Source organism: Lepisma saccharinum, chromosome 21, assembly GCF_977018435.1.
Source record: "Lepisma saccharinum chromosome 21, izLepSacc3.1, whole genome shotgun sequence".
Lineage (NCBI taxonomy): Eukaryota > Metazoa > Arthropoda > Insecta > Zygentoma > Lepismatidae > Lepisma > Lepisma saccharinum.
In genome coordinates, this window is record NC_139249.1 from 14,526,088 (window position 1) to 14,543,622 (window position 17,535).

The 17,535-nt window shown below is 37.4% G+C and overlaps 1 protein-coding gene across 2 annotated transcripts in view; it reads right to left on the minus strand.

The window, feature by feature from the left end:
• FANCI (Fanconi anemia complementation group I) overlaps positions 1-17,535 on the minus strand; it is a 188,333-nt gene that overhangs the window by 71,020 nt on the left and 99,778 nt on the right. The window contains exons 1-3 of one of the 2 annotated variants that reach the window (XM_083143395.1): positions 7,424-7,699; positions 2,019-2,144; positions 370-480 (exon numbers count right to left, since the gene is read on the minus strand). In XM_083143395.1, coding sequence (XP_082999521.1) covers positions 370-480; positions 2,019-2,111 — 204 coding nt within the window. In that variant the 5' untranslated portion in view covers positions 2,112-2,144; positions 7,424-7,699. Of the gene's footprint in view, positions 1-369; positions 481-2,018; positions 2,145-7,423; positions 7,700-17,535 lie in introns of those variants that run through there. The other variant, XM_083143396.1, reaches the window with a different exon arrangement.

Consider the following 17,535-nt stretch of genomic DNA (forward strand, 5'->3'; position numbering starts at 1 on the left):
AAAGAGCAAGGTGAAAGCATGGTGTTGTTCTTTGTGGTTGATCTAATTTAGTTCTGCTTTTCAGTGTATCTTTGACAGCGAGGCCAATGGAGCTCTTCACATTAATAGGTTGAAATCAAGTCAAACAAGCAACACGGGTGTCCAAGTCGGAGGACACCATGGTAAAAGGTTGCATTTACAAATATCAGTCAAAGGAAGTGTAAAATTTGCATGGAAAGTACCTGCCAAGGTAAAGTCACACTAAATCTAAGGATTTCTAAGTACACTGACGGGTAAAAAATGTTTAATTGTGTACATCTTGTTATTCATTACTTATCCACATGAAATTAACTTGCCTTTCAATTGAATAACTGAAACTAAATGACTTACCTTCATTCTTATAACCTGTCCGGATGCAGTAGTTGAAAGAGCATTCAATACATAATGTAGCACTTGTGGTGTATTTGAATGAGAGAGGCGCTGTGTTATCATACATTCCAGCTGCAATGAAACAGAATAATATAAACAATTATATAATCCAGCAAAGGGATACCATGTGGAGGCATTAGTGGAATTAACAACAAACTCAACAACGACATACTACAGCAGTCAGCCCTACGAGAAGATCTCCAAATGAGGAGAGGCAGGTCCATTTGCAGATTTTAAGTGAGGCAGGGAGTATTCTCCCGTGTTTGTTTTAAGTGTGTGGGGGTTGATTTGTGTTTTAGTCCCCCATTGTTTTGAAGTTCTAGGAGTTATGGCACGTTCAAGGCACTGCTGTACATAGTGAAGCATGAGAGTTGCTGTACATAGTGAAGCATGAGAGTTTGTATGCAAAGTACTTGTAAATCTGCACAGAAGCTATAATAATAATAACAACTTTTGGCTCAACTGGCCGCAAGGGCCAGGGCCCATCTACCAGCTGCCAGCCTCACTCCTACCTTCCTCAGCAAAGGTGGGAGATCATCTAACAAGTTACAGGGTGACGTGTGGTCAGCACGACGAACCACCAGTCGTTGTGTACCTTTGCGTGACAGGGTTACGCTACTCATTCCTAGCTCCTCAATTTCCTCACAATGGTGGGTGGCCACCAGTCCCATACACAGTCCGAAATCTCAGGAGAAAGGCTGTTTCACTTCCCCCAGGAGACTCAAACCTGAGCTTGTCCCGTGGCCGGAGCCCAAAGCATTATGCCTTAGACCGCACGGCCACAGTGCAGGAGTGCAGGAAAGCTATATTTGGTACAAATTACACAGAGCCCAAAGCACAAGTCTGCGGCAACAGGTTTGTCAAAGTCAACATGCTAAAAAAAAAAAAATGGAAAAGAATTGATTGAGCAGAATGATCAATCACCGATGACAAAACTTCCCAGAAATCAAAAAAGGAGAAGGGCTGCCTTTGAATGGAATTCCACCAATTCTTATTTCTGTGTCATAGTTAGGTTGGTGTAATCAGCACCATACTCCAGCCACCTTTACCCACTGAGTAAACCACAGAGCTGCTTGTACAGTGGCATCAACAGAAACATTCCTGAAACCATTCCTTGTGCTTTCTTAACATGGTGCAATGAATAAGTGTTTTTCAAATTTCTAATTCACACATGCGTTCCTAAACTTTTATATTACAAGTATATAATATTACCCTCTAGTGTTATTATACAACACCATACTCATTGTACTCATATCATCCTTTCTCTTAAAAAAATAACTACATTTATCATTAGGTCTAATTATTTTTGCTTATAATATTTATTAGAGGGTAAATATAATTTACTTAGATCTCTTGCTTGTATTTGTAAAGTTTTAATTGTATCTATTAAAGTGGAAATTAACATGTATTAGAACAATTAAGAAGAATCATGTCCTTAAATTTACTATCTTTTGTGGGTAGGCCATTAAGCTATATCCAGCACCCATTTGAATTTACTATTTTTAACTTTTGGAATAATTATGCTTTCAATATATAAATTTTATGAATTATTAAAAAATAATGCATGGAAATTATCCCCGATTGGTAAATAAATGATAATGCATACTTACTTCTTTACCTTGCAATCCATCCAAAAATTGAAGTAAACTATCAGTGTCTCGCTTCTGTCCATATTCTAAAATTTTCTCTACGATCTTGTTCATTGTGATTGAATATAATTAGAACTTCATTTGCTTCTGGAAAAAGAAAGGAAAATATTTGGTTGCAACAGTGGCAAAGTTGAAGGACTGCAGACCGACATTAATGTAATACATATTCTTACCTCAGCAGAGTGTGAAACAAATAAAATGCACAGCAATAAAAAAATGCATGACACTTTGCAGGCTTCTCTACTTTGACACTATATTGGTGAGAAACGGGTTAAATTTTTTTTTTTCTTGGCCCAAGTTCCTTTTGTTTTATAGTGATTTCATCAAGCTGCGAATGCAATTTTTACATTGCTCGATTTCGATTTACACATACTGCAGAGTTTTAGAGATTACTTAAAACTTTGTTCAATATATGCTTTCATGTTAGGTTAGGCAGGTTAGGTTTGGTTCCCTTAGCATTAAAATAAAGTCCCCAAATGCATTCTACCAAGGTTCCGATTTACTTCTACGTTAATTCTCACTAGTCTACGATACTTACTGTCGCTTGTCAACGAAGAATACCTTGTCCATGGGAAGCGCACCTGCTTGCGTAAGGGAATTTTTAATTATTTTTTTCAAGACAAACAACTTTTTTTTGTCGAATCCAAGCAGTGCCCATTTCTTTAAGGAAGGTTCAAATTTCGTGTGACAATGATTTCCAAAATTCTACGATAATTACTGTTTCTGCTAGGAGAATTTGAAAAAAATCATAAAACAATCGGAACCGTTGCCCTTTTTTTTTAATGCAGAGCCAGTCACTATTGAACCACACCATGTCTGAAGCTCTGGCCTGGAAGCAGCGGCGTTAGTATTAAATGTTTAAGTCATAGAGGTAGTTTGTAGTTGCATATTTTCCAAGGGTACAGATATCTTGACACTACAGCACATGAGTCAATTGGTTGCGGACAGTATTATACCATATTTCCACTAAAGGTAATGCCTCAAAATAAAATTAGAGTTTTTATAAGTTCCAAGGCAGACCACATAAAAGGCAATGACAGACCTGCAGGCTTTAGTTTAGGCATCCCTGGTGTATGATATTTTAGCAAATAGTTGTATCAGATATTCACATTAGATTAAATAACCTATTGTACGTGTGGGGAGAAGTTTGCAAAGTACATTAAACTGAGCTAAGAACACAGTTGTTAATTTTTTTTCAGTCATTTAGAGCAGTAAACTGAAACAAAATGTGCCAAATTGTCACCTGTAAGGTATTTTGCATAGTTTACGAATATTATGTTGTTTTTAGTTGCTTTAGCATGCAGAAATGTGTCATTGTGAAATAAAGTACATTTGTAACCTTGCCATGAAGCAGAACGGCTCAGAGTCTTCGCACAATTGAATGTAGCATTCAAAACAACATTTCCCAACAGCAGATATAATTATTTTACGTCATTAGGTTAGGAGTTGATAGGAATTTCTGATCTTTTTTCTTTTTTGGTGTGCATACAAATGATTTTTACTAATAAAAAGTGGCAAAAGTTCTTAGAGATGGCAGGTTTTTACATACGTGGACCATACTTTGGGAACAAACATCGGTATAATTTAACAATACAGGGAATTTCTCCAATTTGTTTGAAATTTCGGATACTTACTAATTTGGGTCTCCTAATCACGAATCTGCACTTAAAATTTGGCGCTTACGTATGGAAATTCCTGAATTATGGCTAGCCCCACGTGTGTGGTTAGGTTAGGAAACATAGTTAAATTTTAGGGTCGTAGTAATATGAGGAATATATATATTTCGTTCTTTAAGTATTCGAAACGGAAAATCTTGCGATAAATAATGAGCAATTGTGCATTGTCGGTTGTGATGACTGACCCTCTTATTTTGCAAGTTTGACACGTGAGCGCCAAATTTTAACTTCAGATTCGTGATTAGGAGCCCTAATTTAGTGAGTATGCCGAATTTCAAACAAAATGGAGAAATTCCCGGTATTGTAAAATCGCTCCCAAACATCTCAGTTATTTGTGTTCTCCATGCACTGGAAACATTTTTATATTACGTACAACATTGAAATCTGCTGATTAAAAACAATGAACATAATTCTCGAGGGGGGTACAATGGGTAATTATGAAATGAATGCACTGGGAAAAAAGGATAAAACACTGTTTGTTGTTTCTTACCAAACATCATCAATAAATTGAAATATATTATCTGCCATTATTTCAAGTGAAAATTTCAAAAAGAAAATCTTAATTATATAACTGACAGATGCATTTTCAGCAGAAAAGAAAGGGAAGACAATGTGATTGTCCCTCTGCACCTGAAAGTGCAAAATATTGTGTGGATTATGTTCGATATGATTCTCTGTCATTTTTAGCTCACAGAGACATGTTATAGTGACGCAATGAGTGGTTGTGTGTAGAAGAATACGAAATTTAATGGAAAGCAAATTCCAAGTGGTTATGTTATACTCCTGTTCATGTAAAATATCATTGAATTGAATATTGGCATGTGGCAGTGCTCCAATGTGAGTGGCCCTGCTCTAGTGCAAATTATGCTGGTAGTGCAGGTGAATTTTGTGTGTGTTTCTAGTGGAAAATTGGGATGTGCATCAAAACAATGGTAACAGTCCAGATTGTTTTATGATTTTTTTCAAATTCGTCTAGCAGGAAGACTACTTATCGTAAAATTTTGACAATCATTGTCACACGAAATTTGAACCTCCCTTAATGTAATGACAATGTTCGGTTTTCGAAAAAAAATTATTTATGTTTAAAAAAAAACACTTAAAAATTACCTTACGCAAGCATGCCGTGCTTCCCATGGACAAGCGACTAAGTATCGTAGACTAGTGGGAATTAATGTAGAAGTAAATTGGAACCTTAGTAGAATGCATTTAGGGACTTTATTATAATGCTAAGAGAACCAAACCTGACCTACCTAACATAACTACGAAAGCTGAACAAAATCTTAAGTAAACGCTAAAACTCTGCAGTATGTGTTAACACAAATAAATTGAAATCGAACCATGTTAAAATTGCATTCATAACATGACAAAATGGTAATAAAACAAAAGAAACTTGAGCCAATTTCACACACACACATGTCAAATTTGTGGGTCAGATATTAGGCTTTTGTGGCTTCTGCATCTTGAAACAAATTTTGTTACATAAAACATCAAAATCTAACGAATGAAATGTAATGAAAGGAAATTTAACATTTTTTTTAGGGTTACTCTAAATCACCTGCCAAGTGTACTGCGTAACTGATTCACTCGCACTGGTTCAAACACTGCCGTTGGTGTGTTCCTTTTTATCTCCAGCGATTTCATCGAATCACCATTCATTCTCATCGTTGGGATTAGACTGAATCGGCAACGAAAGTGATGCAAAACAAGAAAATACAAATATATATCGAAATCCATTAGGAAACATGATGTAAACATTCATGTTTACAAATGCCTATACATGCACACATACACAAAGTAGAAACAGGCGTGCAAGAAAAATTCATTCATGGTGCTTATGTTTGATTCTAAATAAAATCGAGAAAACAGTTTGGTATTCTATTCCCCACGAGTTACGAATATTTATTTGTTGAAAATGATCTCAGATATGCTTCACAGATACAAATATATTAGTAGTTACTCTGCACTCTCCTAATGTTGCAGTTTCAGACCACAAACAGAAACCCCTTCTACCCAGCACCTCTTCTCAAAAGCAAAGCCATGAGTACCCTTGACCTTCTGTACCCCGTAGAGAAAGTGAAATATCTTGCATGGTTTGTGAAGATTTTGTTGTTTATGAACGTTTTCAGTTGATTTTAGCTCTTGGAAATGTGTTATGGAGAAGTAAAGAATGTCTGTTACCTTAGCAAGTTACTTTACGGTGAAGCAGAACAGCCCAAAGGCGGTAAAACTGTCAAAGCCGGGAATCGGATTTCTTCAAATTTACAGGAGAAAGTACTTACGGAATTGAGTTTCTGTGTAATTTCGGAAGGTCGTAGAAGTGTTTTCTCGCATTTTTCAAAGTATTTGGCCATTAATTCATGTATTTTTCTATAATAATGTCCGTCCGATGCACGCTTGAACCGGATGTTGCGAGCATCTTATGACGTAATCCCCGGTAAGTGTTTCCAAACACACAGTTTTTTCACTATATTGCCCAACCTAACCTAACCTTACCGTGATGGTGTCTAACGAAAATAATGTATATTTCTTACATTAACGAGTACTTACTGTTGTTCCTTATTTCCCACAAACCATCCACGGGTAGCCCCAAAAACCATTGATGTTAGCCCAAAAATTCACGATAGCCCCACGAACCATCACGGGGACGAGGTATGCCTACTAGGTTAGGTTAGGTTCCATTAGCACTCCTTTCGTTCAATTTAGTATATACGGACAATACGAGAGCGTATTGTGCTCTCGTGCAGAAAGCAAATGGCGGCAGCAGCAATAGCGCGTCGGAAATCGATTTTTGTAGAAACCCACATGCATTCGCATTAAAATGGATCACAACTACATTCCCGAACATCAACAACGCTACAAAAATGATTTGCGTAAGTACTTTCTCCTGTAAATTTGAAGAAATACGTCTCCGGTATAGTAAAGTGTTACTGAATGGTTTTTGGGGCTATGCGTGAATGGTTTTGGGGGCTTTTTGTTGATGGTCATACTATCTCGAATGTTTTTTGGGGCTATGCGGGAATTTTTCTGTTAAGAAGGTTGAAACACTGCTTTGCCGTTTGAAACACAACGCCAGTCAAGATTTGCCCGCCATTTTGCGTGTTCAGGAAGCGAGAAAAGAACGAACAATAATTACTCGATATGTCGACAATAGATACTAATTTCGTTAAAAAAAGCGATATCCCTTGTTAAACAATCTTTCGCAATGCAGAATAAGTAAGTACGAATGTCAACAATTACAGAATAAACGAGTTACAGCCGATTCCCGGCTTTGACAGTTTTACCGGTTAGGATTGTTAGGTTTGGTACTGGTAGTTATTTTCGGTGTGTTCTTTCGTTATTTTAGTGTACATACAAACAGCTTTTACTAACAAAAAGTGGCGAAAATATCTCAGTAATTTGTGCTTTCCTAACGCTGGAACCACTTTTACATTACATAAAACATCGAAATCTGTCGATTAAAAAAAAATAATTGACGTATTAATTCTCGATGGAGTTACAGTGGGTAAACGGCCGTCCGAAGGCACGAAGCTTACACCCATCTATCCTTTTAGAACTGAACTGAACTCGGCACAAAAATCCTTCTCGGGATTTAGTACTTGCTCTTACTTTCTTACTTATATTTGATGTACAAGTACTGGTAATACACTGGAATATGTGTTACTATATCACACGTTACTTTCTTACACTTACATTTGATGTACAAGTACTGGTAATACACTGGAATATGTGTTACTATATCACACGCAATTCACAACAGGCTTGCTGTAAGTCGCATATACATAAGGCACTTTATTTTCCAAATGTTTATGAGATTGCATTATATACGTACTGCACTAACATGTACGATCATGCTTCGCGCCAGATCGTATGGGTCTGCCCGTTCGCACTTCATTTCTGCAAACTTGTGTTCTGACGTCAGATGATGAATCCTTACGAGGTTAAGTTAGGCCTGTTAGGTTAGGTTCCATTAGCAAAAATACAATGAAAAAATATTACTTAGGCTATGAGAACTAAATCTGGCTAGCCTAGCCTAACAATGTAGGCATGTATCCTAAAATTAAAAAGCTTTCTCCCGTGACGTCTGTACACAACGTTGCTAAAATGTTGTGCGATAAGTGAGACACAGATCAGGTGTATTGAATTGAGACTAAATTTACTAGAGTTGAGCACCACGCAGTTTGAATGCAAATTGAAATTATTATTAATGTCCGCTATGTGAATATCTATTTCAATTTCAAGATACACTTTCCTATACGTTTTTAAATACAGAACCTATCGAGCAACGATTGTGAATTTTATGCAGGTAACACTCTATTGTAAAGTAATGTGAATGACAAATTCCACTTTATGAGAAATTAGGCGCAAAGTCAATATTGGATCATTCGACTTGTCCTGAATCGCACGTACAGGCCCCCCACCCCTTCTCTAGGCACTGTAATCGCACCGGTACCAAATGCCACTTTCTAACATATCAAACTATAGTAAACACCCTTTCGACACGCACTTAAGACTGCATTAATGGACATTTCCACTTTGACATGACAAACGTTTTAAATCCATTCATTTTACAGATAATGACACAAACAAGAGATGTGCAAAATATCTCGGCGATATTTGTTTCGGTACTCGAGAAACACGCCTTCAAACACCGCTGAAATTCACCTACTACGTCACGGATTTGAAAACGTCCTCTCCACAGACAGGAGGTCCTCTGACGTCATCACTTAGAAATGCAAGCAGGCGGGGCTTCTGCTCGTCCCGTCAGCTTAGCACGATCCGCGGAAACGAAAGCATATTCACTTGTTACTGTGTAAAACAAGTATCTTACAACTTCCAGTGCAAAAATCTGTGCTCCATTTCTTGGAGATGAATTATGCCCTTGCAGTATAGTAGTATTTACTATAATTCAGCCACTCGGTAGAGGGTTTTCCCATTAGGGTGACAAAGCAAACCTTGTAACAGTCAATGGCTGAATACGTGAATAGCCTTGTTCATTGCGAATACATAGGTTAGTTCTGACTGGCAAGAACTTAATGTTATAGGAATGACTTTTCTGGAATTACAATTATTTTCGTCATAATATTTTCTTCACAAATTTTAAGATAATACTTTTAGAACACACTGGTTTAAACGCCAATTTCTGCAATATAAGAGGTGATACGGTATAAAAAGGTACGGTGAGTTTTTAAATTTCCTGCAGTAAATGATAGTTTTCTTCAGTTAATATATTTTGCAAATTTTTGTATTTAGCCTACTTTTACGTCGCTTTTCCGTTCATTTTGTTTAACCGCAACGATGAGAACGCATGGTTAATTTAGTATGTATCTTCTCTAACATCACATTTCTTCCCACTTTTGGCTAATCGCTACAATGAAGATGAATGACTACACGCAGTATTCGAAGTCGGGGTACAGGAGGACACCCCCCTACACACACACTACTACTACCACCAACAAGCACAATCTAAGTATCACTCAACCTGCCACGATACGAGACGAACTTTTTCTTCTGTCCCATCTCATTTCGAAATCATTCACTTGTCCCATCTCCTTGTATGAGACGAGACGGAACATGCCTCGTCTCGTGAGCAACACTAACATTAACAATAGAAGCATCCCTCTAGCTGTCCCCAAAGTCTCGAGCAAACATCCTCCCATGTAACAATTTTCAGTTCAATGAAATGTCACTCACAAGGAAACAGTCATGTCCAGGTCGAGTCAAACATGTAACATGCGACTTCCTCAGATAAATCATGAATTTTGTGTATAATAATTACAACGCCAGTTCATTCCTGGTAATTCTGAATCTGCAGTTTGGTTTGCATATATAAGCGGGATAATATTTAGTTTTCGAGGGCTGTACCGTCGAAACGAGGAGTCAAAAAAAAAGTATTAAGAAAGGTTTCTTTTTGTATTTATAATGATAAGCCATTGCTATATTTTTCTAGACTTGACTTGTGACGAGAACGAGAATTGCCCTCCCAAACCGAGACTTATGTTTATAACTTGAGACGAGACTGTCAATGAGACATTTACAAATAAACACCAGACAGACATTTACAACTCTCAACGAGAACGAGACCAAGGCTGCCATATCTTGTCTCGATAGGATCCTCAGTGGTGAAGTTGTGCATCAACCAATTAATGCATTCGGGGTAACGAGATGAGGCGGCTTTTTTCGCAGTACAAAATTCAAAATAATTATATCGTACCATTTCAGTATGGGATATTGTTATACACATGGGCGTATATATAATTCACGGGGGGGGGGGGGGAGGGATGGATCAACATCTTGGTATGATTAGGGTTGCTTTATTTCGTAAGTGAAAATCCAGGACACTGCTGGCCGGAAGCTTGTTGGGGAGCAGGGGGAGAAGGGGTGCTGGACCCGACAAAGTTGTGTGTATGTAGTCACACTACTTATTAGTATTGATACTTTTCTGTTCATCTTGTGTCACTACGTTTTTAAGAACCAAATTTCTTTAATATGATTCGAGGGGGAAAAATAACTGATTTGACAGTCTCAATGTAGTTTCTTATCGCAGAAATTCCGAAACTATCAGGAAATTGCAGATATTGGTCAGCAGTCTCATCTGGTGTGTGGAATTACGAAATTTCCTTCCCATCCGTATCCCGTCCTATACGTCTCTAATTTAAGAGAATGAAATAAGTCCGAAGGAATTTTTTATGAACAAGGAAATTGGTAATTTTAGTGAACCAAAAAAAGAGGGGGTCGGACCCGTTGAATCCCCCTTAAATACGCCCATGGTTATACACATTATTTCCTTGTAATAATTATACATAAACTAAGTATAGATATGTACTGTGCAACTAATGTAATCTTCTCAGTGTATTTTCTCTTATCTGCACAAAAATATTTGATCATAATTTGCGCAACAGAAATGGAACACAAACTGAAATTGCTTTATGGAAAAGAAAGTTAAATAGGCTTTATAAATAAAGTGAAGAATGTGAAAATTCCTATTTTGCACTACATAGGTTACGGTAAATATCGATAAATATAAGTATAAAAAAATATTTTTGAGTGTCTGGTCAGCAACCAATTTTATAAGCAATATTTTTCGCATGGCCTGAGAACACACACGCAGCTGAACCCTTTCATTTATCTTGCACGTGAGCAGCAGGGATATTTCATAGAACAATGATCATTACAAAGCATAGCTTTCCTTTCTCCTATCGCTCCTTCTTCCTTTATTTAAAGCGGTACAGATTTGTAAAACCGCTGCACGTGTTCGCTCACCGTGGGCTACCCATCCGGAACTGGACGCTCGAAGCAGACGACAAACGAGCTCTCCCTAAGGAGTGACGTAGTAACATGGCGCCGGCGTGTTTTCAGCCCAACGCTAGCCTCGCAACTTTGGAAGTCTCGTTTCTGCCTTAAACTGGACGCAGAGAAACGCGAGAACTTGCAGGGGTCATTTTTCCAGGGTGTAGTTTCTAAATTTGTTGTAAAAAAAATTGAGTGGAAATGTCCATTTGTATAGTTAACACATACGATGTTTTCTGACACGAGCCGACCTCCGTGGCGAAGTGGATAGCACAGCGCGCTACGATGCCTGGCATGGGTGTTCTTTGCGAATGTCATTTCATCATATCATCACTAATACTTGGATTCGCGATTAGCCAAAAAGGATGCTATGTAACAAACATGAAAATATTAAATCTATTAAATACTTTTAGTTTTGATTTATTACAATTTATATTTTTTATTTTTTTTACAAAAATAATTATTAAGTGGACTTAAAAGAAAATCAAACAAATGATGTAATCTAATCTAATGAAAGGATATTAACATCTAAGTTACTTATTATATCATTCAACTATATGTTGGGTGATTTCATCTCAAATCATACAGGTGCTGTCAACTCACCATCACGGATTTTGCAGAAAAAAATATGACCCAAGAACATGATTCAAAAATAAAATATTTTTCTTTTCTGTTGATTTGTTACAGTGTCACAAATAAAGACATTATTTGACAAAAAATTTACATAAGGGAAATAGTGCAATTTTCAAACCACTATAAATCAAAAACAAAAAACGGTAGAGACTTGAGGTTTCTTTCATTTGAAAGCTTGTTCAAAGCACTTCCAAAATCTTATTAAGGAATATATTTATGAAACCCTCTTCAACTCTAAAATTAAAAATCAAGATACAAAAATTTTTTCAAAGTTCATTTTTTTTTTTTTGAAGAACAACGGGACATGAGTTTTGCTGGGATAATAGGATATGGGAACTGGACTAAGTATTTGCAATGCCATTTTTGCTCTAACTTCTAACGTTATATAGAAAATTCTTTGTAAAAAATGAAAAAAATCTATTTTGACCTTTTTCCAGAAAGCATTTTCTCAAAACACCCATCTCAAAATGTCTGAAAATTGTAAAATATAGTCTTTGGTTACTGTAGTTGCAGGAGGTGCAATCAGACCTTGGAACATTTTTATGTGTAACCGGGCAGATTTTTTTTAAAAAAATGTCCGTTCCATATATTTTAAATTTTTACTGTAAAATATGTTACACTGGCAACACTGTATCTAACTGCTGTTTATCAGAAAACCTGGAAAGCATCAAATATATTATTGATAATATTATATGCGTGCATGCACGCTCTCTCGCGCGCGCACTAGGGTGTAGTGGTGAGGGCCTCCCCCCTGGCGCAGTGGTAGCATCATTGCCGGGTTCGATACCCTTTGGAGGCACAAGTGGTTCGGATCCCACTTTAAACTGTAGGTCCAGTCCCGATTAGCCTTACTGTGCATAAAGTGGACTTAAAACAGCAACTCAAACCAAACCAAACTAGTGCGTAGTGGTGAGAAACCACTTAAAATAGGGTCATTCAATACCATATCGACCAACCCCAGTAGCAGGCACGTATCCAAGGGGGGGCTTAGAGGGCTCAAGCCCCCCCGAAAGCTTTCGGTTTACACTAGATAAAATGAAATTTTTTGTTTCTTGTTAATAGCGTGTATCCAAGATAGGGATCAGGTGGCTCGAGGCCGCTTCTCCAGGAAATTTTTCAGTTTACACTGATAAAATTAGGTTTTTGACATCTTGAATAATGTGACGATAATTTAAGGAGTGAAATAAGTTTTTGGTTTACACTAGATAAAATGAGATTTTTTTTCTTTGTGGTGTTAAATAAAATAATGTGACGTTAATTTAAGGAGAGAAATAATTATCGAGGCAAGACGGAGAATATTCTATAATCCTGTTATTGGTAACAGCTCGTATCCAAGGTGGGAATCAGGGGGCTCAAGCCCCACCCCCCTTCAGAAAATTATCAGTTTACGCTAGATAAAATTAGGTTTTTGGCTTCTTGAATAATGTGATGATAATTTGAGAGAGATAATTATCTAGGCAAGACGGAGAATGTTCTATAAGCCTGTTATTGTTAATAGCGCGTATCCAAGGTAGGGATCAGGTGGCTCGAGGCCGCTTCCCCAGGAAATTTTTCAGTTTGCCTGATAAAATTAGGTTTTTTATTTCTTGAATAATGTGACGATAATTTAAGGAGAGAAATAATTATCGAAACAAACGGAGAATGTTCTATAACCCTATTATTGTTAATGGCACGTATTCAAGGTGGGGATCATGGGCTCGAACCCCCCCCCCCCTCTTTAGGAAATTGTTTTGTTTACACTAGATAAAATTACGTAGGTTTTTGGCTTCTTGAATAATGTGATAATAATTTGAGATATATAATTATCGACGCGAGACGGAAAATGTTCTATAACCCTGTTATTGTTAATAGTGCTTATCCAAGGTGGGCATCAGGTGTCTCGAGCCCATCTCCGCCAGGAAATGTTTCAGTTTACACTAGGTAAAAGTAGGTTTTTGTCTTCTTGAATAATGTGACGATAATTTAAGGAGAGAAATACTTATCAAGGCAAGACGGAGAATGTTCTATAACCCTGTTGTTGATAATATTGCACGTAAACTTTTCTTACGCTTTCGGTGTTGTCGTAGCGAACTTGATCACTATGTAGAGACTTGTCAGCATTTGGAAGCTGCACAACAAAGGTAGCGCCACATGTAGGGCGATTCGGATTCATTGTAATTTTTTAATCTCTGAAAAGCGCGAGAGGGAACGTTCTTGAATAAGAGAAGGAGTCGAACTACTGGCAATATTTACGAATCGTTTTATCTGCGTAACGTTCTAGAATATAATGAGGATATTGATACGCTGCTTCAATTTCCCGGTTAATCTCTACAACAGAATAGGTTGAGACTTCAGAGGTAAGTGTGACAATTCATACAGTCGATTAGTGATCAGTCAGTGTCCATTGGTTGCTTTATAAGATCTAGTGATTAGAAAATGAAATGGACTAAATACCGTAAAGTAACGAAGTCTACTACTAGTTCCAGTTCGGGTCGAAAGACGAAGAGATCGAAGGTCTCTCTCTCTCTCTCTCTCTCTCTAATGTGAATATTTCGGCAGTATCGGGCCGGGCATTGGAGCGATTTATATATAAAAAAAAATAATAAGCTGCACAGATCAACTGAAAATCAAAGTTTTGAGTGATGATTTAGTTGTGCCAGGACCAAATTTTGTGTATGCAGTCCGACAATTTCATGGCATAAAAAATACTTTTGTTTAAAGCTACTGGGTTCGACACACACTCAACAGACAATTTTGAACACTTGCGAGTGCTTAGGCCTGAATATGAACAATTTGGTGGGTTTCGGCTTTAATAAGAGCTGCAAACATGGGAGGACAAGTGGTGTTCAGGCTCGAATGAGAGAGAAATATTCGAGAACTGTCTGCGTCCAGTTCCCAGCACACAGTTTGAATCTCGCGTTGTCGAGTGGATTGTGCATCCCGTGCATGTGTAACACCTTCGTAAAAACACTTCTGGTACAAAGATGTTTTGATGCCTGATGAGAAGAAATGGACAAACACACATACTGAGATGGTTCCGGCAGACAATGTTAATGCATGGAAACAGAAGAGTTGAGTGGTAGAAAATGTTCCGATTTCACGTTCTCATTAAAATGACAGCCTTAAACAGTGGCGACGATTTAGGAGATAGTTTCTCACCATTCTTTTGCCCCCACACTATCACACTATGGCCTCTTAATGCTAAGTCTTGTTTACCAAGAGGAAGTAAACTTTCCTTGCCCCCCCACATTTTGGAACCCAATTGCCACCACTGGCCTTAAACATACAATTGTGATACCCCTTTAAAAATGGTGTTCAGCGCCCCGAAAGGAATTTCTGGATGCTTCTCTGCCCAGTAGCATAATTTTTTTTAAAAAAATATGTGAATAATTTAATAACTTATTTCTATATCCTTCAAGTGTTCAAATCAACATTTCAGGCTTGCGTATAGATCTGTCGACCATTTTTAATTTGTTGCATGAGGTGATTTTACCGTTTTCAGATGTTTATGAAAATTGTTATAACTTCTGTTGTATAATTCCAGATGTAATGATCCAAAATTCATTTTCTTCAGAAATAAATGCTCTTTAAACCACAAAAAATACGAATAATACTTCGCTTCGTTGCTCTTCTACGGTGCAAGTCAACAGTGGGGAGCCAGGAGCCACTGCACAGACGCATACTGCTTGATCGTCACGATATCTTTGTGGCGTGTTACTAAGGAACTATTTTGAGTCCCGAAATACCATTTTTCGTTGTGAATAAATCTCCATGAAGTTTAAAATAAAATTCCTGTTACTTATTGACTTCCCCTCGTACATTTTTCAATTTGCTTATGTGATATTAAATGTGATAAATTTTAGGTATTTTAATATTATGTGTGAATTCACAAATTTAGCAAATTTGTGAAGCACAGAACCTTTTTTGTAGAGAATTGCATGTAGATTATTTTTCACCATAACCTCTTTTGCTGTAAAGTGCTTTCCAAGCGAGATAATAGCAAAAAACTGATTTTGGGCGCCATTTTTCAAAGATGGCGGCCAAATCCGGGGTGGTACAGGGGTGCAAAATTAATATGTTGTTAAGAACCCTTTTTGAAAAATAATAAAATTTGTTCCAGCTTTCCCTGATTTTTTCCTTATTGGACCCCCTTATTGACTGGTCTATATTGGGTTTGATAATAAAAGGCAGTACTCAATAAGCTCACTGTCCAGTTGTGTTCAAATTACATAAATAAATATAAACTAAACGAAAGTAAAAGGTGTACGCATTGTGTCAGAAGCAGACGCTAATGGGCCATTCCATGTCAAATCAATCAAAAAAATAATAATATTTTTGAACCTTTAGAATTCGGATTTTTATTATTTTTTCTTTATTCATTGCACCTATCAAGAGAACAAATCTGCCAAATTTCAGATATTTTGGGTTCTTAGTTTTTTGAGTTATTGACTTTCAAAAAAGCAAATATCCCAAATTTTACGATATTTTGAAATCTTTCAATAGCTGTAGATCAAACAATATTTGACCTAGAGAGCTCAAATTGGTGTCATTCTCTTCTGCTTTTAATGAGATTCAATATGAAATGAAACATGGCTGTGCTGTTTAAATTTTGTAATTTTTCAGAAATCCGAAAAAAAACGTGTTTTTGAAAATCTCAAAAACACCCCTTTTAATTTATTTTTTTAAAAAAGATATGTTTTGAAGACATCAATTGACTATTTGGGTGCAGAATTTCGTAATGGGTCGACAATGGGTTTCTATACAAATTATTGTTTTCCTATTGTAATTTGACAAGGAAGCTGCACAGCAAGAGTGTCTTTGCATTATATTCTGTGAACGCCTTCCAAGGTTCCACAAGCTGTAGAAAATTGGGCTAAAGTGTTCAGTGATCTGTGAACATTGCAAAGGTTAACTTGTTCAAAACTTGACACTGTTCTATACTCTGTCCGGGGAATCTGTGGAGAAAGACCGCGCATTGCAGTAGAGAAGGGGAGAAAGCGTGTGGGCAGAACGAAGCAGTACAAGCTCCTGTAAACGGCTAGTAAGTACAGTAGTTTTTCCCCCAGCATGCAATTCTGTTCCGTCTCACGCAGAGGTGTGGAGTTAGACACTTTCTTGAGCACGGCCGAAGGTGGGGGTGATGTGATCAGCACCATGCCCCTCGCCACCTTTACCTCCAGTTTCCTCCAGGTACCCATTTTATACGACGCTGCGTGGGTGCTGGAGCTGCTTTAAGAGGTGGAAAAACTACGTTCACCCCCTCCGGGGATCGAACCCGTCTCTCGCGTGGTGGTCAGGTGCCCTAACGACTTCTTTTATTTTTTTTTTTATAAGGAATACTCCTATGCGGCAGTATTTCCCGTCATTCACCATTTTCTCAACTTTCACACATATCACTTTTTAATAATATTCTAGGTTTTTCTCATTACGGACATACACAAACATCCATGTCCTAGCCGGGATTCGAACCCGGGACCCCTGACATTGCAGCCTGCTGTGAAAACCATTCCGCCACGAAGGTCGACAGGACTGAGCTACCGCGGCTCATACATTTAGAATAGGTATTATAATAAGAAATAAGCCCTCAAGTTACCTTGTAAGAAAGTTTCCTTGTCTTTCGCTCTTGCAAAATAGAGTGGAGAAAAATAAGTTATATTACTCGCTCCTCTAGCACCCTAACGGTGCGTTTTAGAACAAAAATGCACAGAACCTTTTTAGTAGAGAATGTCATGTAGATTATTTTTCACCATAACCTTTTTTTGCTGTAAAGTGCTTTCCAAGCGAGATATTTGCAAAAAAACTTATTTTGGGCGCCATTTTTAAAGATGGCGGCCAAATCCGGGGCGGTAGAGGGGTGCAAAATTAATATGTTGCTATGAATCCTTTTAGGAAGATAATAAAAT